The 22,686-nt window shown below is 34.1% G+C and overlaps 3 protein-coding genes, 1 non-coding gene and 1 pseudogene across 5 annotated transcripts; 3 read left to right on the top strand and 2 right to left on the bottom strand.

The window, feature by feature from the left end:
- The first annotated feature begins 765 nt into the window (after positions 1 to 765).
- On the top strand, positions 766 to 4,682 carry LOC145628232 (subtilisin-like protease SBT5.4). The gene is made up of 6 exons (XM_081680531.1): positions 766 to 1,013; positions 1,325 to 1,439; positions 1,764 to 1,965; positions 3,929 to 4,043; positions 4,160 to 4,445; positions 4,671 to 4,682. Exons 1-6 carry the CDS (start codon positions 766 to 768, stop codon positions 4,680 to 4,682), a joined length of 978 nt encoding a protein of 325 aa, XP_081536657.1.
- LOC145629393 (ABC transporter B family member 13-like) lies at positions 4,659 to 18,371 on the bottom strand (annotated as a pseudogene). Its single transcript, XR_014111666.1, has 10 exons — positions 18,331 to 18,371; positions 12,911 to 13,179; positions 12,384 to 12,438; positions 12,064 to 12,240; positions 8,851 to 9,048; positions 8,108 to 8,367; positions 7,707 to 8,023; positions 7,388 to 7,611; positions 6,227 to 7,077; positions 4,659 to 6,125 (listed from the first exon to the last, which is right to left on the bottom strand). The product of XR_014111666.1 is annotated as an ABC transporter B family member 13-like (transcript).
- LOC145627367 (UDP-glycosyltransferase 79B30-like) lies at positions 13,791 to 15,480 on the top strand. The gene is made up of 2 exons (XM_081679757.1): positions 13,791 to 14,679; positions 14,917 to 15,480. The coding sequence occupies exons 1-2, from the start codon at positions 13,791 to 13,793 to the stop codon at positions 15,405 to 15,407; spliced, it is 1,380 nt and encodes a 459-aa protein (XP_081535883.1). The 3' UTR covers positions 15,408 to 15,480.
- Positions 16,007 to 20,000, bottom strand: LOC145628231 (GDSL esterase/lipase At5g55050-like). The gene is made up of 5 exons (XM_081680530.1): positions 19,784 to 20,000; positions 18,331 to 18,461; positions 17,302 to 17,538; positions 16,827 to 17,076; positions 16,007 to 16,230 (listed from the first exon to the last, which is right to left on the bottom strand). The coding sequence occupies exons 1-5, from the start codon at positions 19,998 to 20,000 to the stop codon at positions 16,007 to 16,009; spliced, it is 1,059 nt and encodes a 352-aa protein (XP_081536656.1).
- TRNAF-GAA (transfer RNA phenylalanine (anticodon GAA)) lies at positions 17,605 to 17,677 on the top strand. The gene has a single exon. It is a non-coding gene; the product is annotated as a tRNA-Phe (tRNA).
- Positions 20,001 to 22,686: the final 2,686 nt, after the last annotated feature.

Here is a 22,686-nt window from a genome sequence, read left to right as displayed (position 1 = left end):
GCTCCTAAGAAAACTCCACAATAGTAAATGTACTAGGTTAAACCCCGTGAAATGCACGAATGTTAAATAATTATAATTAAAATATTACATATGAAAAATGAATTTGTTGCTCAGGTATTATAATGCATGAAATGTATTAAACCAATAAAAACACGTGAGAAAAAATATTTAAATATGTAATAGCTATAATATGCTAGTTGATATTTTAGAAAGTTTACTTTAGATTATATATAAAATAAAAGTCATAATCAAAATGTAATCTTATTTTAATACAATAATGATTTTTTTAGAAGGTAATTTTGGCGGGAATTTTTTTAATGATACATTGCCAAGTGTCCCATTTGATTCGCTTTTAGTAGTATGTAATTGATTGATGATTGATTGATAATTTGATTGATTGATTATAGATAGCTTTAGTTTCCCCAATTTTACCCTTATAGCTATGTATAATACTAGATGAAGCCCGTGCGATGCACGGTTTGTTTGAATTTTTAACAATAATATTTTTACATACATATTTATGTGCTAAAAATTGTTAAATATTTATTCCTGATATTAAAAGATAATATTTTATATTTAATTAATTTAAACTGGATAATCTCATTCGCTAATTTTGCTTACGTGTCAGTTAAATTATTTAATTATAAAAGAAATTAATAATCTCGTATTTAATTGGCTACCACTAAAATTTATTATCCTACGTGGCGCGCTGAAAAAATTAAATCCTACGTGGCTCTCTAAAAACTCGTGAAAAAACTCCCTTGTATGCATGGAACTCTTGATCCAGTAAAGGTTAAGGGGAAGATTTTAGTTTGTCTCTTAGAAGTTGGGAATCTTGTTGTGATAACAAAAAAGGGCAATACTGCAAAAGAAGCAGGTGCCGTTGGCGTCATCTTAGTAAATGACAAAAACGTTGGACAAAAATTGCACCCTGACACTATGCAACGGCTCCCTACAGCACACATTAACTACATGGATGGTCAAGCACTATTTTCTTATACAAACTCTACAAGGTGGGTATTTTAATTCCTTTATTATTCTTTTGTTTTTATCGAAGCATCCATTGTTATTGTTAGAGATATGAGATATCAGAAAATATGAATATATATTCCGATATCTCATATCTCTAACAATTACGTATCCAAGTGTAACTTGCTTTAGATGCACCGTACCACTCACATTTTCCTATTTGATTTTCTATGTGAGAATATGTACGTACCTTGTTTTAGGTACATATTATTAAGATTTTTCACATTTTTATCGATATGTATAGATCAAATTAAATCAATTGAACTTTTGTATTATAAATTTATTATATATACAGGACTCCGACTGCAATGTTTACTAACAGAAGGGTTGAGTTTGGAATAAAGCCTTCTCCTGTTGTTGCTGATTTCTCATCTAGAGGTCCTAACCCAATCAGCCCCGAGATTCTTAAGGTTTGTTGTTACTTTGTACGTAATTGCTTTGATTTTGGGCTAGATTTTATGTACCACCCTACTCTTGGAAATTCCCTGTTTCTCATATAAGGAAATAAAATTTGTTTCTCATGGGGATATTTATCGTGAATAAATCAACAACCTTTTCATTATAGCCCACAATTGAATAAAGTTGTTAGTTTATTTACGAAAATGTCATGTGAGAAACAAAAGTTGTTTGTCACTATGAGAAACTGAGACATCTCCCTTTACTCGTTTATTAATGTTTGTTGCATCAGTATTTTGAAAGAGTGATCATACTTATGCTTAGTGTGCCACATACAGCCTGATGTAATAGCTCCTGGGGTAAGTATTATCGCCACTTTTACGGAGAATCCAACCAATCCATTGGGAAAGCCTATACAATATTTCCCACTATCCGGGACATCAATGGCATGTCCTCATGTTTCTGGTATTGCTGCTCTTCTTAGAAAATTGCATCCTAACTGGACAAACTCTGCTATCAAATCTGCAATCATGACTACAGGTACATAAGCGAATAATCTATACTCTTATACAGTGGTGGATCCAGAAATTTATAAATGGGGGTCCAAAATAAACTTTCAACTTAATCATAACACTGTACGAACAACAAAGTAAAGAAATGTCAAAAATACATCACCGAAAATTACACAGTATTAGAAACAAATTGATGAAAAAAAATCATTCACATTTGCACAATTGGCAATTGCATAGTATTAAAATTTAGAATAAGACAGTCATTCAATTTGATGTAAATTTAATCCAAAATCAATCAATTACCTAAGTTAATCACTCGCACGGTCACTTTAGTAGTCTAATTAGTACTCTAAAGTTAAAATCTACAATCTGAATCAATCAAATACACAAATTAATTCTACAAAGTAAAAATTAATTCTTGAATCTTGATTAAACACACAATAAATTAAACACAGCTAAAGTAAAGGCAAGAAATATCTAAATTTGTACAATAAGGGAAAATTCTCCAAGTGTAGACAGTAGACTTGGAGAAGTTGAACGAAGTCGGATCTTCCGGCAGCAAATTAGCAAAATCAGGTTGGCAAATTTAGTTGCAGTGGGGTTGGGTTGGGCGACAATAGTACTAGTCAGTACTCAGTAGATCTGGGCAATTGAGCAAGTGTTGAAGCATTTGAGTTGGAGAGAGAAAATTAGGTAAGGGTTTTGTGAAAATGGTGACTGTACAAGAACTTTTTTAAAAAAAATTAAAAAAAAAAATTAATATTGTTTTTTATATTCCCCAATCATGTGAACATTTAGGAGAAATTAGGAGTCACTACTTTTTTTTTTGAAATAAAATTGATTCATAAATAAGTCATACGACATCTACAAAGAGATTTAGATCTAACAAATACATAATAATTGAATCAAATAAAACATTCTGTAATCAAAGCTACGATCGTTGTTGCAAATCGTACATTCTTCATACCCTCTTTTATATCGCTGTGATTTACAGCCTTCTTCGGCAAGGGGGTCTATCGATATGTTGTAGCTGTACATAAAATTTCCGTTTGATTCGTTCGATGGTTGTCAAAATATTAATCTCTTTTTCAATACCACACAAAATTTTACCCATAAAACAACTCTATATAGCAATCCATGAAATAAAAAAGCAAATCCTCCCTCAAAAGAGAAAAGAAAAACCCGGTCTTTCGAAGGAGGCAAATCCTCCTAAAGAGGAAGAAAAACCCTGTCTTTCGAGGGAGAAATATTCCTCCTAGAGTCCTAGAAGAGGAAGAATTATTATAAACCTAAATCAAGAGAAAAGGCACAAAAGAAACAACGATTGGGGCTTTCCACCGGTAAATCCGATGGAAGCCCCTTCAAAATTCAACAATGGAGGCTAGGGTTTTAGAGAGAGAAGAGAGGAAAGAGAGGCTAGGGTTACTTACCCGCAGTCATAATAAGGAGTCACTACATGTTTGTAGTTAATGTAACAGACACATTTAGAATGGGAGTCCAATTTTTTGGGCTTATTTAGTTTTTAACTTACTTGGGCTTATGGACCTGATTTTTTTTTTTTTTTTTTTTTTAAACAAAATGGGGCTGCAGTTGCTCACCATAAGGGCTTAATAGGTTCGCCCTTGCTCTTATATTGTTTTTTATTTAAAGTGCAAAAGTTAATTGATCACAATTTATTGGCTGATATATATGCAACTTGACCATTAATATATTTGATTATGAATTAGAAATTATTGATATTAATGAAAATATACATTATAACTAATCCAATAACATGTTACACGAAAATATTTATAATTTATACATTATTAGCAAAAATTTCAAGACAAAGCATTTAATGAATAGTTGACCAAATACAAATTTTGCACATAATAAACGAAGGGAGTTACTACCTCCGGTCCAATTTTTGCGAGTAAATTAGACCGGAGGTAGTATTTTATTTTCGTCCCTAATTTAAAATTTATTAATTTAGAATTCATGAATGTGTGCAGCAAGCCCTCTAGACAACAAGGCGATGTCGATACTTGAAGATGACATGGTGCATGAGGCCACTCCCTTTGCTAGTGGTGCAGGCCTAATACAACCTAACCTAGCAATGGACCCTGGGCTAGTTTACGACATGAATCACTATGATTACCTTAATTTCTTATGTTCATATGATAGTAAAGCTAAAGCTATCAAAATTCTCTCAAAACAACACAATTACAAGTGTCCTAAATCAGTAAATCCTTCAATATCATGGATTTCAACTATCCCTCCATAAGTATTCCCGAGTTCACTGGAAGTGCAACTGCTACGCGAAGGTTGAAAAATGTTGGACAACCAGGGACTTATACATCACGTATACAAGCACCACCCGGGATTTCGGTTGTAGTAGAACCTAAGACTCTGGTATTCTCTAAAGTGGATCAAGAGATAATATATAAACTTATCTTCTCCGCGGATGTTAATCATCTTCCCATGGATTATAAATTCGGAAGTTTAGTGTGGTCGGATGGAAAGCACGAGGTGAGAAGCCCTATTGTATCCTATATTATCCTAAATATAATATCTATCACATATAATAGATACTTTAGCTAATAATGTAGGTAAATTTGTACTTTTATATTTTGTACAATTTAGTTTTTGCTAGTATATTATTATTTGTAAGATTCATGGTTGGAATTTTTTGGTTGAATTAGTTCAATTGTATTATTTTCTTATTTGTAAGACATTATATGTAATATGACACAGCTCAATGTTTAAGATTTTTGTTAAATTACATACTTTTGTCTTCTTACAAAATTTTGACTTTCTGATCTCTTTTGAATGATAAATTCGTAATATTATAAATTTAAACTTCAATTCATTTCTATTACCATCACTTCTCAAGAACATATAAACACCCACTTCGTTCAAAAAAGAATGAGTTGTTTTACATAAATTCAAACAAAAAAAAAAAAAAAAGTACAAATAGTTTAATCAAAACAACTATTCAATTCCTTTGTTTGTATTTTGTAATCTAACTAATTGAGTGTATATCCCTTCAGGGATTCTTACAAGTTCTTCATGGCTTCCTATTTCAATCACCTTCCCAAGTCTCATCACCGCGATACAATCTGCATTACGGATGGTTGACAACCTATGAGCCACCACAATCGTTGTTCGTCCTTGCATTACCTTTTCAAGAGCTTCTTGAACAATTTTCTCAGATGAACTATCTAGTGCACTCGTCGCTTCATCTAAGAGAAGGATTGATGGATCTCTAAGGATTGCTCTAGCTATAGCAATCCTTTGTTTTTGTCCTCCTGATAACTTACACCCTCTTCCTCCAACTTCTGTTTGATATCCTTCTGTCATTCGACTAACGAATTCATGAGCATTTGCAACTTTTGCAGCCTGTAATATTTCTACTTCTGTAGCGTTCTCATTACCATAACGTATATTCTCATAAACTGTGGTTGAAAATAATGCAGGTTCTTGTTGAACTAAGCCTATTCTTTCTCTAAAAGACTTCAAATTCAAGCGTCGAATGTCTAATCCATCAACAAGTATAGAACCAGAAGATGGATCATAAAACCTCATAACAAGCGAAATCAATGTGCTTTTACCTGATCCACTTTGCCCGACTACTGCTAAACTTCTTCCAGACGGGATGTTCAGGTTCAGCTCACTAGGGACAGTAATTTGTGTTCGTGTTGGGTACTCGAATATAACATCCCTGAACTCTATGTCTCCTTTGATATGTTTTACTACCTTTGAAGTAACATCTTTAGAATCTATGATTGGCTTCCTGCAAAGGATGTTAAAAACTGATACTAGTGCCTCAGACCCTTTCATGATCTCAGATGTGAGAGCAGATGCTTCTGCCACTGCAAAGGCGGTTACGATTAAGACCATGAAGGATGTGATGATATCTCCGAAGTTGTCAACTCTCTTTTTTATAAGAACTGAAGCATACCAGAGCGTGAGTGCATAGGAACAAAAGGAAAGGAACTGTGAAAATCCATATCCTAAACCTGATATATGTCCCCATTTAAGTGATTGCTTCATCTGCTGTCTTAATTCTGAGGCAAACTGTGCTGAAATCCGCTCTTCAGTCCCAAAGGCTGCAATTGTTTGAATATTCGCAATTGCTTCTCGAGCCAAGGAATTGGCACGAGAATATGCTTCAGTGTAATTTCCACCAAAACCTTTAAGGAAGTATTTCTGCACATATATGTAATGAATCATGTAATGCAGAAAATCAAATGAGAAGAAATTGAAAGTAAAATTTAAATTAAATGGATTTAGTTGATAAAGAAAGTCACCTCTGTTAATGAAGCTGTGATTAATAAAGGAAATATGGTAAATGTGATTGCTGCAATGCGCCAACTGAACTTAAATGCTATTACAAATTAAATGCGGCGATTGTCAGTGCAGCATTTTGCACAATGGTTGATAGACGATCCACGAGAGCTGTACGAACTAAAGTTGTATAGAAGTAGTGTTGCAGCAGATAAATAGGAACTGTGATGACAGCGACCACAAGAAAAATAAATGCAACAACTTGGGCATCATGCTTGATTTTGGCCTCGGCGTTAGAATAAAATGCCGTCAACATACTTGTAATGCCAAGAGCAAATAAAGGGACTTGTATGCCAGTAAGAATTGCACCTATACACCCAAGTATTGCATTTAGCCATTCTGATTTGTTTAGCTTAATCAATTCCTTGAGTGATGGAGTTGGGACTTTGGTCAACGGCAAACACACTTCCTTAGATTTAGCTGACCTTAATCGCAGATGGTTTATAGTAGGCTTACTAAGGCTTGATGGATTTTGATCCTTTCCACCTGATGATACTTGTAAACTGACTAATTTAGCGTACTTTCCTGCTTTAGCCATCAGCTCTATATGAGTCCCAATTTCAATAACTCCACCGTTGTTCAGAACAATGATTTGATTAACATCTTGAATTGTTGATAATCTATGTGCAACTATTATTGTCGTCTTTTCTGACATTATCACATCCAGGGCTTTTTGAACTGTGTGTTCTGACTCCAAATCCAGAGCACTCGTGGCTTCATCTAGCAGTAATATCTTCGGGTTCCTCAAGATAGCTCTTGTGATGGCAATTCTTTGCTTCTGCCCCCCTGAAAGCAGTATTCCACCCTCTCCTACCTAAAAGGACTTACATTATCAGATCAATAAAGCAACAGATCATACTATTTTTAATACTTGTATATAATATGAAGTTAGTAATGGTTTTTTCGTGTTACCAACACAGATTTCTGAATTTCAATAGAGTGATTCTAGACAAATCAATGAACTAACATCTACGTGTTTATTATCAAATTCAATCACCTTTATCCTTAACATGCTATACGGCTATACCATATATCCTTGATGTTCTTTTCACTAGCTGGTACATGTAAGTGCATGTATATGTTAGTTGCTACATTCACAAAAGGGTTTACAAGACTAGTCCAACCTGTGTATGGTAACCAAGAGGTAGATCTTGAATAAAAGAATGTGCATTCGCGGCTTTAGCAGCTTCCTTAACTTGATCCATATCCGCATCTTGTTTTCCATATAGAATGTTTTCCAATATGGTTGTTGCAAATAAAACTGGTTCTTGATTAACCAACCCCATCTGCTCTCTCAACCATTTTAGCTGCAAATCTTGAACATTATTCCCATCCAAAAGTATAGTACCTTGTTTTATTGGGCATAATAATAACAATACATAAAATTTAAAACCCTTTGTGATTACATAATTCATAACTGAAAATTAAACCAAACTAACCTACCTGAAGTAGGATCATAGAATCATTGAACCAAGGAGATAATCGTGCTTTTTCCTGCACCACTTGAGCCAACAAAAGCAAATCTCTTCCCCGGACTTAATGAGAAACTCAGACGGTCCAAAATCAAGTTATAAGGCTGCGAGGGATAAGCAAAACAGACCTCACGAAACTCAAGTTCCCCAGCTATTTGCTGGAAGACTATCCCAGAAACCAATCGTTTAGAAGAATTAGTATCAGAGTCAATCATACTCACTATGTTTGTAGCAGCAGCATTGCCTTTAGCAATTGCAGCAAGGTTTGGAGCCGCGTGACCAAGAGCACTGGAGATACAAAAATTCGTATGATTATGGTTAGCAAAAATCCTATTCACACCAAGATATTCAATTAAGTTGACACAAACTTACAATCCACTGAAAACGACATTGAAAATTGTGGCAAACACTTTGCCTCCATTAGTCTTCTGATGTCTGACAAGTACACTGGCATACCATAGAAGAAAAGCCCAGGTGCACAACAATAATGCAAAGGATAAACCCATGCCAACTCCTTTCGTAACACCACTCTTCTTTCCTAGTTCAATGGCTTTCTGAAGTGAGTTAGTATAGGCCTTAATTGCTCTGCTTTCTCCTCCAAATGCGTAAACTGTTCGAATTTGTGAAAGATTCTATTCCATTCATCCATCAACTTAATAGATTAGAGATCAGCTAGAGAAATTTTCAAAGGCAACAAACTAAGGATATTAGATTAAACATAGTTTAAGTAGTTTTAATTAGCCACAATGATAATCTAAATGGAATACAATCTCCTTGATTATCAGTTAAATTTATAACTTAGTAATTTGCATACTTGTACAAGTCAAGTTTGGAAAATTAATAAGAATAATCCGAACTTTTTACCATTAACTCCTACTAATCCCATTTTTAGGCCGGTAGTGTTCTCAATCTTTTCACAAATCATAACGCTCCCAAAGAGGAGATTTGTCCTCAACTTGCAAATTCTGTTCACTAAGAATAATTTTTAAGAGTTTGAATCCTGGCCGAAATTGAGACAATTATGAGTTATTCTACAATATGGTGCTTACAGTAAGAAATGTTGAAATATTTATAATAATACTAGTATAATAATTTTGTTTCCTTAAGATTATTACCTCTTCAGCAACCATCCCAGATTCAGCATAGGCAACTTCAACTTTTAGCGATAACTTGGTCAGAATTACAGTGTAAGCTCCTGCAATGACCATTAAGGGAATAATAGCCAAAGTGACAAGGGTAAGCTGCCATACCAACATGAAGCCTATTATCATACCAACAACCGACTGTGAAAGATAACGAATGCTATGTCCGACCTACAAAATTAGTAAAAGAGAGCAGTGAATAAGAGAATTACTAGCTACTGCTCCATATTAAAATGTAGCGAAGTATATGCATCTTGGCTCTTGCCTTAAATGTTTTACTAGCTACTACTCCATGTACATGCCTAAATGATTTAGCCTATTACTCCTTCCGTTTCGTTTAAGTTGACATGCATGTATTAACTTTAGACATTATTCACTTAAGTTATAATGATTTCTTTTTGTCATGTTTGGGTTTTTAACAAAAAAGTTGTCACGTGACTCTTGTTAATTAGATATATCTCAACAAAAAATTTCTCAAAATTAAATAAGGGGCCGCTTGGTTAGCACAGGGTAATCGAAATGGAATGAACAAAGAGAATGGAACAGAATGGAATGAAAATGCCTTATTTTTGCTTTATTGTTTGTTTTAAAAACAAAGGCAATCAATCCCACCACCACACAACCACACATTGCATTAATTTTTCATCTTTCTCAGCCACCAAACCCCTCGCCGGCCCTCCCCCGCCCCTCGCCGGCTCTCCCCCTCCCCTCGCCGCCCTTCGCAAGCCCTCTCCCACCACTTGTTGAGCCCAACGCGACTCATCTCTCCCTCGAAAAACCTCCCTTATGGTTTTTGGAGGTAAGGGAGGTGTTTTGAGGTAGGGGAGGGGTTTTTAGCGGCGAGTGTTTATCGGTGGGCGGCGAGGGGAGGGGAAGGAGCGACGAAGGTCGTGGAAGCTCGTGGAAGGTCGGGGAAAGGGCTGCGAAGGTAGACGATGGTCGGGGTAAGGGTGGTGATGGTCGAGGAAGGGGCGGCGATGGTCGGTGGAGCCGTGGAGGTGCGGCTGGGTGGTGGAGGGTAGTGGATGTGGTGGTGGAGGGGTGGCAAAGGAAAGGGAATGGGAAAGTCTGGGAGGGTGGGGAATGAAGTTGGAAGGATTTGGGGTAATGGGAGGGTAAAGAGAATAAAAAAAGTGCTTAACAAACAACAACAAAGGGAATCGGGGCAGTTAATTCCCATTCCCTTTCCTGAATACTCCATATCAAACGGCTCCTAAGTATGAATTATTCATTCAGAAACGTGTCAACGTAAAATGTGTCAAATAATCTATATCTATACTTAGTATTTAAAAACACAAACCATAATTTTTCATATAGCACATGTCATCATAAGTCACTTACTATCACATACTTCCTCCGTTCTATTAATATTGCAACAAGGAGGAAATTACGCATCCCAATACACATTTTATATGCTAAATATCTATAGTTGTGTAAGAGTAAAAATTATAAAAAGCTGATATAGTGAAAGTATTTTATGAGACGAATCCAACAAAATCTCAAATGACTATATTTTGCTTAACATATGAATCATATTATATGGTCAAACAAGAGTGATGAATAGTGCAAAAAGTCCATTGTTGCAATATTAACAGAACGGAGGAAGTATGACACATGTCACCCCTTTTAATCATTTTGTTTAAGTCTTTATACATTCTATAACTTGCAAATTCAATTAAGAAAATGAAGTGTTTCATTTCCATCATAATAAAATAAAATTGAACCAATTAATATATACATCACATAAACATATGAATTGAATTATATAAAAATTGTCTTTTCAACTTATAGACTTAGAATATAACTTAAACCAATATGTCATTTCATATCCTACAATCTTCATGTATATATACATAACTAAATTCCTTTATCGTTTTCCACAGTTCTACCCTCATTCTTTTTTCCCTTTTAAGTTTTAGCAATGAAACAATTACTTCATATTTCATATCAAAAGTTTCAACTATTAAAAAACATACCTACATATGAACTAACCTACATCGAACGGGCCAAAAGTCTAGTTTAACTTTAATAAGAAAATTTTGCCAAAAACCTCTTTATAAAAAAAATTTAATTGTAAAAAGGTACTACTCCTGCCTTTGTAATTTTTATTTAACAAAACACCTTAACATTTTTTTTTTTGAGAGAACATACCTTATGCCTGATCCAAGCGTTGACCTTGTTACCTCATCATGTGTGGGCATAAAACAACCTCAATTTCTTTTTTTTCTTTTTTTTCTTTTTTCTTTTTTTTTCATTTTCCCACACCAACACCACCACCTCACTGCCACCCTCACCAACACCATCTCACAAAAACAAAGAAGGTGAAGAACATTAAACAAAGCGTTGATCGGTAGTTAAATTTATGTAGAACGAAATTCCGATATGATACACCTCACCAATGAACTAATTTGGTCTCACATCTAACAAATATGAGAGCAATCGCCCTTGCTTTAGGGCGTTCACTCACAGCGACATTTCATCGAACAGGTGGTGTGCCTCTGAAAACGACCAACAAATTAGCCCCATTTACATTTGGCACTCAAAACAATCAGTGATCGATCTTAGTTGAGTTTGAAGCATTCGAGCTCAGCACCCAAGATGTTGTCTTAAAAGAATAGAGAGGCTTCCAAGAGAAGAATCAATTGGATATGTATTTCATAAATGAAAGGTTGAAGGTTTTCCTGTTTATAGGAGTGATATTTTTCATGCCATCAACCGTTTGAGGAAGCTCTAGTTGCATAAATGTGCTCTTGAGGTCTCTTATCTCTTTCCCTCTTTGCTTAATTTTATTGGTATTTTTTTTTTTTTTTTTTTTTTTTTTTTTTTTATGGGAATGAATTTATCAGGTGAGATGGTGTTGGTGAGGGTAGCTGTGAGTTGGTGGTGAGAGTAATTTTATGAGATTACGTGACCCACATGTGACGAGATTAATTCCGGACAAAATTTGACATAACATGTATTTTGCAAAATAAAAATAAAGTTAAGCTATACCAAAAAAAATTATAAGATGTGTTACCAAAAAAAAATTATAAGATGCTCAAAAAAGTACGAGATAAGTGTTGTATAAGAAGATTTTTGGCAAATTTTCCCTTTAAAAAACGTGAAGAGATCGTGACTTAAGACTATTTAGGCTATATATAGTTTATATACCACACAAATAATCCTAATAAAAAGCCCATACTAAACCTTGTCACCTATGGCATCCTGTATTAATATAATATCACTCGAAATCTGGTAGATCAAATTTTTGTGCTGGGATTCTGTTTCAAAAAAATTGAATATCTTTCTTCAAAATCGCATTGAGATATTTCAATCGCATATGAGATGCTTGTCTTTCTCCAGTTTGTTTCCAGGATGCAACACCTAAGTGCCAAAAATAACCGAAAAATTACATCAAAGAGAGTTAAACATGTCGAAGCATATAATGGTACAATTTCACCATTATCTACTAAAATGATTAGGCTAACCAAAAGAAAAGAAAAGAAAAGAAAAGAAGTAGATTTTACCAAGCCATGAAGATACAAGCATTAGTAATCCAAGATAAACTAGGTACATTGATAACTGCAAAAAAGAAAAACATAACACTAATCAATTTGCTTCATCAGAGTAATCCATTTCTCAGCCTCAAATAGTAGCAACCTTTAATTTACTCTAATATCGCCGTTGGTACTAAGGTGTGTTAGATGGTACGAGTACCATCTAAATACCAACAAATAAGTCTATAGGCACTAATACCAATAGAACTTATTGCATTTGTTGGTACTAATAAAACAGTACCAACATACATTATTATTAGATTCATTATTATTGCATTTGTTGGTACTAATACCGATAGAGGCTTTGTATTAAGGGACGGAGGGAGTATTTTGGTATTAAATTGGTACCATTAAAGCACAATTTAATACCAACAGACATTATTAATAGATTCATTAAAAACTCAAGCGATTAGAGGCTGAGAATTTCCCTATTAGTCTTGAGAAAATTGAACTATATGATGATGAGGCATATGAAGGAACTAATGCGTGATACTGACCTGTGATATACGGGAAGATAACAAATAATGATCTGATGATGATAAACTCCCTAAAGAATCGATCATCTGGCCAACTAGTACAAAGAATACCGGAGGTGCAGCACCATGAATACATGCTCCAATGCCTCCTAATAGCATCAGAAAATAGTCTAAAGTTTCAGCAACCGCGAATAAGCCAAAGGACACCATTCTTTTGGAGGTTCGAGAGTTGGAGGTTTCTTCCGTCGTTTTTGAAGGTAGATCACACACTTTAGAGTAACGTACTGCGTCTTCCATGATATAGTAGTAGTTAGTAAAATTGTGTATCTAATTAAGATCATGAAAAGACCGTGCTTAGTTTTTAATTGTGTATCTAATTAAGATACATGGAATGGAGTATTTTATTAAATTAGAAACCAAATCAAAGAACAAAATCATGCCTACAAATATTTAAATTAGAAGCGGATTATTATTATATGTTAATGCTTTGAAGATACACTCTGTACTTGAGCTGGCTAAATTATTGCAAGCAAGCACGTTGAGAATTATATAAAAGAAATCAACAAAGAGAACGAACAAGTAAGAGTTGAACTAGCTAGGCTGAACTGAAATATAATGGATAAGTACGCTAGCAATGTTACTCAGCTCACTCGAACGTGGGGCTCGGTATGTATCTAAGCTAGATCATCGGATAGATGTGAGCTGTTTTAAGTTAGTGCTACAATCGTACTCAAATTTCTACTCTTCGAATCTTTCTAAATTTGGAATGTGAATATAATGTTTGGATTGTCTTAGAATTCTTCCGTGATTAGTAATTTGCATTCTATAAAAAGACGTGTGTTTTGATGTTTATATTCACTACAAACTTGTAGAAAATAATATGGATCAAAAAATAGCAAGTATGGTTGAGGAAAAAGAGAAGCCTTTGCATATAGCAATGTACTCTTGGTTTGCTTTTGGCCACCTTACATCATTCCTTCAATTAGCCAATAAACTAGCCGAACGAGGTCACAAAGTCTCTTTCTTCCTCCCCAACAAAACACAACCCAAACTAACACCTCACAATCACCACCCTCACCTTATCACCTTCATTCCTATCACCATTCCCGCGGTCAAAGGCTTACCTTGTGAGGCCGAGACAACGGCTGATGTTCCTTACGAGGATCGTTCTTTGATCATGGAAGCCATGGACTTGACTAGGGATACCATTGACTCGTTGCTCTCTCAGCTAAAGCCTGACTTAGTCTTCTTTGACTTTACCGAGTGGCTACCTGGGTTGGCCCGTAAACATGGGGCCAAGTCCGTGTACTATGCCACAATGTTCGCGGTTAGTGGGGCTTATTTCTTGCCCCGAGCAAGGGCTCAGCCTAGCGGCCAAGACTTGTCTAGGCCGCCACCTGGATTTCCGTCCTCCAAGTCCATGATCACGTTACAAGCCCATGAGGCTGGCTCTGTGGGGTACATGGTAACCCACATGGAATTTGGAGGAAAAGGAAAGACAATGCTACAAAGGCATGCCGTTGCTCTTGAAGCATGTGATGCCTTTGCAGTCAAGAGTTGTAGGGAAATGGAGGGGGTTTATTGTGATTTTATACACAAGGTGTATGGAAAGCCCATGCTATTGGCTGGGCCAGTGGTGCCGGAACAACCTGCGGCCGTGTTAGATGACCATTTGGATGGGTGGCTGAGTGGTTTTGATAAGGGTAGTGTGATCTATTGTGCACTTGGGAGTGAATGCTCTCTAAGTAAGGACCGATTTCAAGAGTTGCTTCTTGGTTTTGAACTTACTGGTAACAAATATATTTATTACTAGTTTTTTCCCCTTATTTCTTTCATTTTTGTCTGTCCTAATGTCAATCATGAACTATATAAATAATAAAATATTATGGTATTTATATTTCAAACGACCACTATAAAATTTTCAATTAATTAATATTTATACTTAGTCCTATGTATGGACGAAATGACAATTTAAATAATATTGTTCATTTTATAATATTTTATGGTACATGCAACATTTCATATAGGAATGCCATTTTATGCTGCCCTGAAACCACCAATTGGTTACGAAACAATCGAATCAGCTTTACCAGAAGGGTTCATAGAGAGAACAAAGGGAAGAGGAGTTGTTCATGGAGGCTGGGTGCAACAACAACTAATCCTACAACATTCTTCAGTAGGATGTTTTTTGACACATTGCGGTGCTGGATCTTTATCGGAGGCTATGGTGAGTGACTGTCAAATAGTACTATGCCCACAGGTTACCGATCAATTTATCAACGCGAGGATGATGAGTTTGGACTTGAAAATTGGGATCGAAGTTGAGAAAGGAGAAGATGGTATTCTCACCAAAGAGGGTATTTGTAAGGCAATTAAGGCAGTAATGGACCTGAAAAGTGAGGTGGGAAGGGAAGCACGGATCAATCAAGCAAAATGGAGAGAATTCTTGTTGGCTAAAGAGCTTGAAGAGTTTTACATTAGGGGTTTTGTTGAAAATCTACGAGCTCTAGTTACATGAATTGATAACATGCAGAACTACCTTATATACAATGTAACAAAAGTTTATGAATAACGACTTTGTTTTTACTTTTAAATAACTACCTTCTGATATGAACATTTTGTAAGTTGTTCACACTACAATAATTGATAGATTAGAGTATAAAACATAGATCAGAGTATAAAACATTTTGTAAGTTGTTCACACTACATTTTGTAAGCTTAAACTTTTGGTTGAGATGGTCCATTAACATGGTATTGGAGTCAGCTCTAGGTATGGGTGGGCCTGTGTGATAGAGTATGAATTTCATGCCATGTTAAGGTCAAAGTGTAACCATTAAAAAACACGGAGCGAGTAGACAAGTATTATTCTTCTTCATACATGACATTATTTTCAAAACCCTAGGGCAAAAAGTGCAATAATGTATATATCTTCATTTTGATCCGTAACAAGTACTCTAGATACACCATTTTTGTTTCAAGTAATCAAGGGTAAGATGTGCAATTAATATTTTAAGACCCTCTTGTAAGTAGTGAAAACAACATGGTGACTGCTGTATAGTACTGTATACTATTGAATTGGAATGTACTACATAATTAGAGCTTAACTATGTCATTTACCTATGCTGCAACTAGCTGCTTCACATTGACGGGAAAGGCAAATTTCCGGGGACCATTGAAAGCCGTATCAATGATGATTCGATCGGCTGCTTCAGTTGGATGGTAAAGGTCCCAGAATACATGGTCACTTCGGTTGGAACAATAAGTTGAGATGGGTAGACAAGCTAGTTTTGCATGTAAATTTCCTATTCCTCCACAACATGCTGCTTTTGCTTCCTTGAAACCTGTAACAGTTGAACAAAATCTATGATGTAAACAAGTTCTAAAACCTTAGGCATGTACATATATTATGTCCCAATATTATAAGTCGCTACCGCTCTAACATTGACATGACACCACATCATACTCATATCGCTAGGATAGCATAAGTTGTAGCATCATTACATTATAAATTACTAAGCTAGGTTTTTTTTTTTTTTTTTTTTTAATTTTTACTAAGAAATATGAATTAGGGTATGTTCTCGTAGACTGAACTCAGCTGAACTGAACTGAATTGAGCTGAGCTGAACTGAACTGAACTAAAATGAATATTTTATAAGAGAAGGAAATTAGGAGATGAACTGAAATGGACTAAACTGAAATGAACTGAAATGAATATTTTATAAGATAAGGAAATTAGGAGCTGAACTGAACTGAAAATAAACATATATGAGAACAGACCCTTATAGTATGGAGGCAATTAATAAGTATTCCATATTAAGCATGTGAACGATCTATGTTAGAGATATATCTTCCGATATGTCATATCTCTAACAATCGACCATATCATTTATGATTTTACGTGCCATGAGACAACCACTTTACGCGATAATAAACGTACCATAGGTAGCTGGTTGTTGGATGAGGTTAAGGAAGACGGCGTAGGTGTCGAAGTAGGTATATTGGAAGCCTTTAAGTTGTGTTTGGTAATCCTGAAGAGCTGATATGAGTCCTTTGTCATAACTGGAAGCCCCAAAATTGGCTGCTTCATTGCAAGCTTCAGTTCTGTTCCTGTCTCTCTGTGACGGGCAACACCCTACTGCTGCCACCCCGAATATCACGAATTTTCGACCTCCAAAATCGTATAGTCGCTGCGATTAATTAAAATACATCAAGAGAAAGTACTAATAATTTTTCTTCCAAAATTGTATAAATTGTAATCACAATATGTATTTCAATATATTAATGTAAACTATCTTGTGTCGCAAAAATAGTATTATTTGAACTAGTAATGTCTACTGTTTCGTGGATGCATATGTACTCCATGCTATCGATTGTGAATAATAATAATGAAGTGGAAGAATATAGACATATACCTTTAATTGACCTTTGAAAGCGAGTACCATAGAAGCCACGTATTGTTGAGGGGTGACTTTCTTTTGACTAGAAGCGGATGAACCGAAATAGCCAAAGATATCATTGCTTCCAATCACGATCGCAAACACTGATTTCGACAATACTTTTTGTGCTTCTATTTGTCCCAATTGTTGCGTTATTTTCCCTTGTACTATACCAAAGTAATCTACTTGCTTTGTTAGAGGTATAGATTGACGCTGAAAATTTAATATTAAAGCATTAAAAATTAAATAAATATAATAAAAACCAAAAATAATTAACATGCGGGGATAGCTCAGTTGGGAGAGCGTCAGACTGAAGATCTGAAGGTCGCGTGTTCGATCCACGCTCACCGCATTTTTCATGTTTTATTTTTAGGGGTTAATCTGCTTTGACCGTTTGACGGATTGTTGGTAGCCCAATTACTTTTTTGCTTTAGCCCATTTATAAGATTCTTTTTCTTTACAAAAAGCCTGAAACGGCCCACTTTTCTTCTAGTTTAAGGTATGATTCTTTTTCGTTTCTACATATGTATATGTGCTATGTCACATTATATAATATTTTATTATTTTGAAATATTAAGTTAGTACACAATTATCTAATCGGTTCAATTCTTATATCTCACTCTTATCATAGTTGAGTCTTATGGTTACCAATTGTTTTATTCGACTTGTTTTGTATGAACTAATTTGAACTTTAATACATAAGCATTAGTGGGGTGGGTTTAACACAGATCAAGTAACGAAAAAGTTTCAAAATAATTCAATGTATAAATGAATCTTGTTATCTTGTTTTGTACAGAGCTGGTCAAGTTAAGCTAAATGTGTATCACAGAACAATAAGTTGTAACATACACACGTACAACCAATACTATGTTTGTTCAATTGTTTACGTGACCTTCCTAAACGAGCATACACGAAAGAAAAATAACCTTGATTGTACAGTACAACTGACAGTATAATAAAAATTACTATTTCACAAAGTTGAGAAGAGAGTTAAGGAAGTCATACGTAAAGTTGGTCAGTGCCATCAAAGATTCCAGCACCTCCAGATGCAAAGCTAACTCCACTTGAAAAGTTGCTACTTTTGGTGTGTGTCAAGGTAAGGTATGGTGGTGGAGACACTAACCCCAATTTCTCAGCTGGTAAATTAAAGGTTAATCATGAAAATAGAAAATCAATATTTTATCATAAAAAAAACAAAATCATTCAATTAAGGAACAATTATTTCATTTGCCAACCTACATACCTATAAGATGGGTATACATTTATCCCCTTAAACAACAAATTATTTGTTAGCTAGCTAACTATCTAACTAGACCTATCATTCCTATTATAATCTCGAAAAAAAATGCTGTTAGGCTTAATTAAATGCTTAATTAAATACCATTAATTACTATTTGATGCAGATATTCTATTATGGTAAAGCTTATAGTACATCCATTTGATCTCTATAGGTCATTAATTTATGTAACAATTTATATCATGGGCTCCTTGATGGTTTGATTCATTTAATTTGAAAGGTATATCAAACCAGAGACTAAACAAAATTACTACTGTAACAAGTATTGGGTATTGAGAATTCAATAATTGGAAAAAAAAATGTGCACAATTATACTATTATATAGTTCTCTACCTTCTTTTGAATTTCAATTTAACAAGTTACGGTTTTTTGTCCTAAGAAATTTTATACGTAAAGATACATAAAAATGACATTGCATTGTGCTGTAATATTTGAAAATTTCGAACATAAAGAGTCACACGTAAAATTAATTACTACTTCGTATGTATGAACAAACATCTTCTGATAGAGTACATCATTTGCAACGACTAAACAAATATCATTTGCAACGACTAAACAAATACAAGTTAATTATGTTTGCAATGCATGAACGCCGCTATCACATTTCATGAGATGCCAAAATGTTTTGAAGTGTGTAGAACATGTCATGTCATCTATTTGGACTTTAGTAAATAGACCGAACAAAAAATTAAGAGGTGCCCATTCATAGTTTACATAATTTTAGTTTAATTTCTCAATGCCCATTCATAATAATTTGCATAATTTTTAAAAGTTAGGGGTGTCCATTCATAGAGAGAATTATAGTATCGATAAATAAAACACCTAATTACCTATAAAGTAGTAATAATATCAATTAGAGCCTCTAACATCATATTTACGCAATTTATATATACCCATCTACTATAATTAAGTATTGTTATTATACACAAAACATGGCATATTTATACAAATTAAAATAATGACAAGTGTTTTGTTCTATGGTCTATTAAGTTTAATAACTACGTACGTAAATAATAACTACCTAAACAATAAGCGGTGAGAAAATAAGTTAGAAGTAAATATATTGCTATAATTGATCGAGATTACACAGGGATTATAAAGTTATAATCGTCTAAACCTTAAACTTGTAGCAGTATCAAAAGAGTGAGTAAGATTACATACCAAGTAAATCGGCGGCATTTTTGCCATTGCTGAATCTTCCGGTGGCCTTGTGAGTAGGAAAATCAATGCCATTATGAGGAAAATTGGCCTTAGCAATGGAGAAAGGAAGATGATTGTTATTGCCAACATCAACCAATGAATCTCCAAACACAAACAATGCTGGTGCTAGTTGATCACCCTTTGTATATTTGAGGTTTATAATAAAAAAATAAAACATTATTGTTAGTATAAAATTATATTTTACTATGTATAGTGAGGATGCCATTTTTCTCAAATTCCTCTGAAAAAAAATTATGAAAATTATTAAATGTGGAATAATTGAAATAAAAAAAGTTGAGGTGAGATAGATGTTTTGTTCAGAATATATAAATTGAGGATTAAATTAATGATATTTATATCCTATGTTTTGTTCCATCACCTCATCTTAGTGCTAGGTGTGAATGCATGAGATATTTAATAGATTGTTCTTTTGGCTTTTGGTGAATTTCTTTAATTTGTGTCATGGGATTATTCCATTTTATTTTATTTTAATTTTTATATTCCAACTGGCTATTTGTGGAGCATGCATTTCTGTGCTCCATGATTGTGAGTATCTTCTAAATTAGTGTAAAGTTTACTGAGATAGTGATACCTTACTTGTTACATAACCAACAATTATTTAATTGTAAGTTAAAATGTTACCATTTTTGTTGCTTTGTTCTTTCCTAGTTTATGTATATGTACTATATGTTACACTACTAAAAAACTTTAATTTCTCTTCTGCCCAATTCAATTTTTTTGAAATAAGGAGTAAATATTACGAGTAATTGTTAATATATTCATACATGATCTAATTTATAAAAGCGTAATTAATTTTGATGCTACAAGTATATTTTTAAGCATCAAAATTAATTTAAAACAAACCGAAAATGATATGAACTATTCCATGACATCATCAATAAATTAATTTTGATGCTACCAGTAAAAGGTTGATGACCTTGATGTACTACAAATCAAATTTAAAACAAATCGAAAATGATATGAACTATTCCGTTATTGTAAATCTCGAAGGAATTCTTATGATTTGGAGCCCCAATTTAAAAGCTAGACTATGAGATGGTTGAGGTCTCTTTAGATTTTAGTAGGTCACTCGTACGGCCAACATATAATATCAATGGGGCTAAGATTAGCTTCATCAAACCATCACTTGTATTATACGTTAAGTGTAGCTCAAAGGTGATTGCATGACATCATCGATAAACTAGTATAGACTATCAAGTATCAACCAATCTTATGGTGATTTTTTTTTTTTTTTTTTTTCATTTCATTATCTCCAATTACATTCAATTAATTGTCACGTTGTTGATATTATAACATTTAACGTGGAGAAGTTTTCTAATAGGGTACTTTGAAAACAAAATTCATTATTAGACATTGAAGTAAACAAGAAGCGAGAAGTACCGACTTATTTTGTTCATATAACATATGGTCCAAACTAGCAAAGCCAAAAATCCTATAAAATGGCTAAGAGAAGACAGTTGTTTATGAGTAACATAGACAAACAAGTTATATACCGACTAGTGAAACATTTGTAAATGACCTAACTGTATCCCCACCATTGTTGATGTCTAATCTAAATTTTATTGCCCATATTAGATGCCACATTTCTACTTTGACATTTTTAAGAGTCATACATCACCGTCCCATTTCTATCCCACTTTCATATGTCTACCACATTTCTATTTCTATGCTACTACGTGCAACGCGCCTACTACAGAGTATTATATTACTCCCCCCGTTTCATAATAATTGACACACTTTACATACTCATTTAGATAAGCGATGTATGTCGACCAATTTAAGTAATCTGAGATGTGAGGTCTGTGAATGGCTTGGCCAAAACCGTGTATTTGCTATAAATGAAATCTGTAGCAAGTGAAAAGTAAAAAAGAAAATAAAAACGCTAGTAATTGTCAGATCCTTTGCTGCTCTGAGCTCTTACCAAGTATCGTGATATGAATTTAATACTCGTACAAAAATACAGGCAGGATTAAAGCCAATACTGCTGCTTCTCGTGGCCAATGGCCCTCATGCCATGTAACTCTGCACTGACTAATCGCAACACGTTTAAACTCCCCTGTTTCACATTAATTGCAACATTTTTTTTATTTTTTTCTGAAACAAATTAATCGCAATATTATGACACGTTCATGTGTTAATCTGAAACGAAGGTACTCGTAGTATTATTTGCTTGTCAAATGGGACTTATCATTATTGCACTTTTGTTTTGCAAAATTGCACACATATTTGCACTCCACTTGTGTATCTATCGATCACCATATACATCTTCAAAAGTTTCAATCAATTTTAAATTCATATTATGCACTTGCTCATTCTTGGCCATTCACATTGCATCAGTGGCATCACCCATCAATATTGACGGATTTTTATGTTTTATTTAAATAATCCACGCTATATCTTTTTTTTTTTTTAAATAAAATAAAATAATATACAATGGTGGGATTCTTTTTCCTTGTTTCTCTTATATTTGTATGTGAAAAATTTACTCATATTCATGTAGTACAATGAGATTTATGGAGAATGTTTTGGACTTCACCATGGTTTCTTCACCTTAGCACAACTTGCAAAGTACAAGTTTTGATAAATAATCCATGAATAATTTAGTTTGAATGAGCTTTGTTAAGGGACTATCAAAATTTGTACTAGAAAAAAGTGAATCTAGTAAAGCTCAATTTAGAAGACTTTTACTTTTCTACAATGGGGTAATCTTTAGCCTTTGTTAATGTTTACAAAAACAAATAAATTATATGGAGTATTATTACTATCTAGTACAGTTGTTATTAATATTTGACATCAAATGCTACAATATTGACATTAATTAATCAAAGAAGCCCTTGTAAATC

The sequence above is a fragment of the Chenopodium album genome, chromosome 4, assembly GCF_948465745.1.
Source record: "Chenopodium album chromosome 4, dcCheAlbu1.1, whole genome shotgun sequence".
NCBI classification, from domain to species: domain Eukaryota; kingdom Viridiplantae; phylum Streptophyta; class Magnoliopsida; order Caryophyllales; family Amaranthaceae; genus Chenopodium; species Chenopodium album.
The sequence above is the reverse complement of the archived record's forward strand: the minus strand, read 5'-3'. Positions and strand labels throughout refer to the sequence as shown.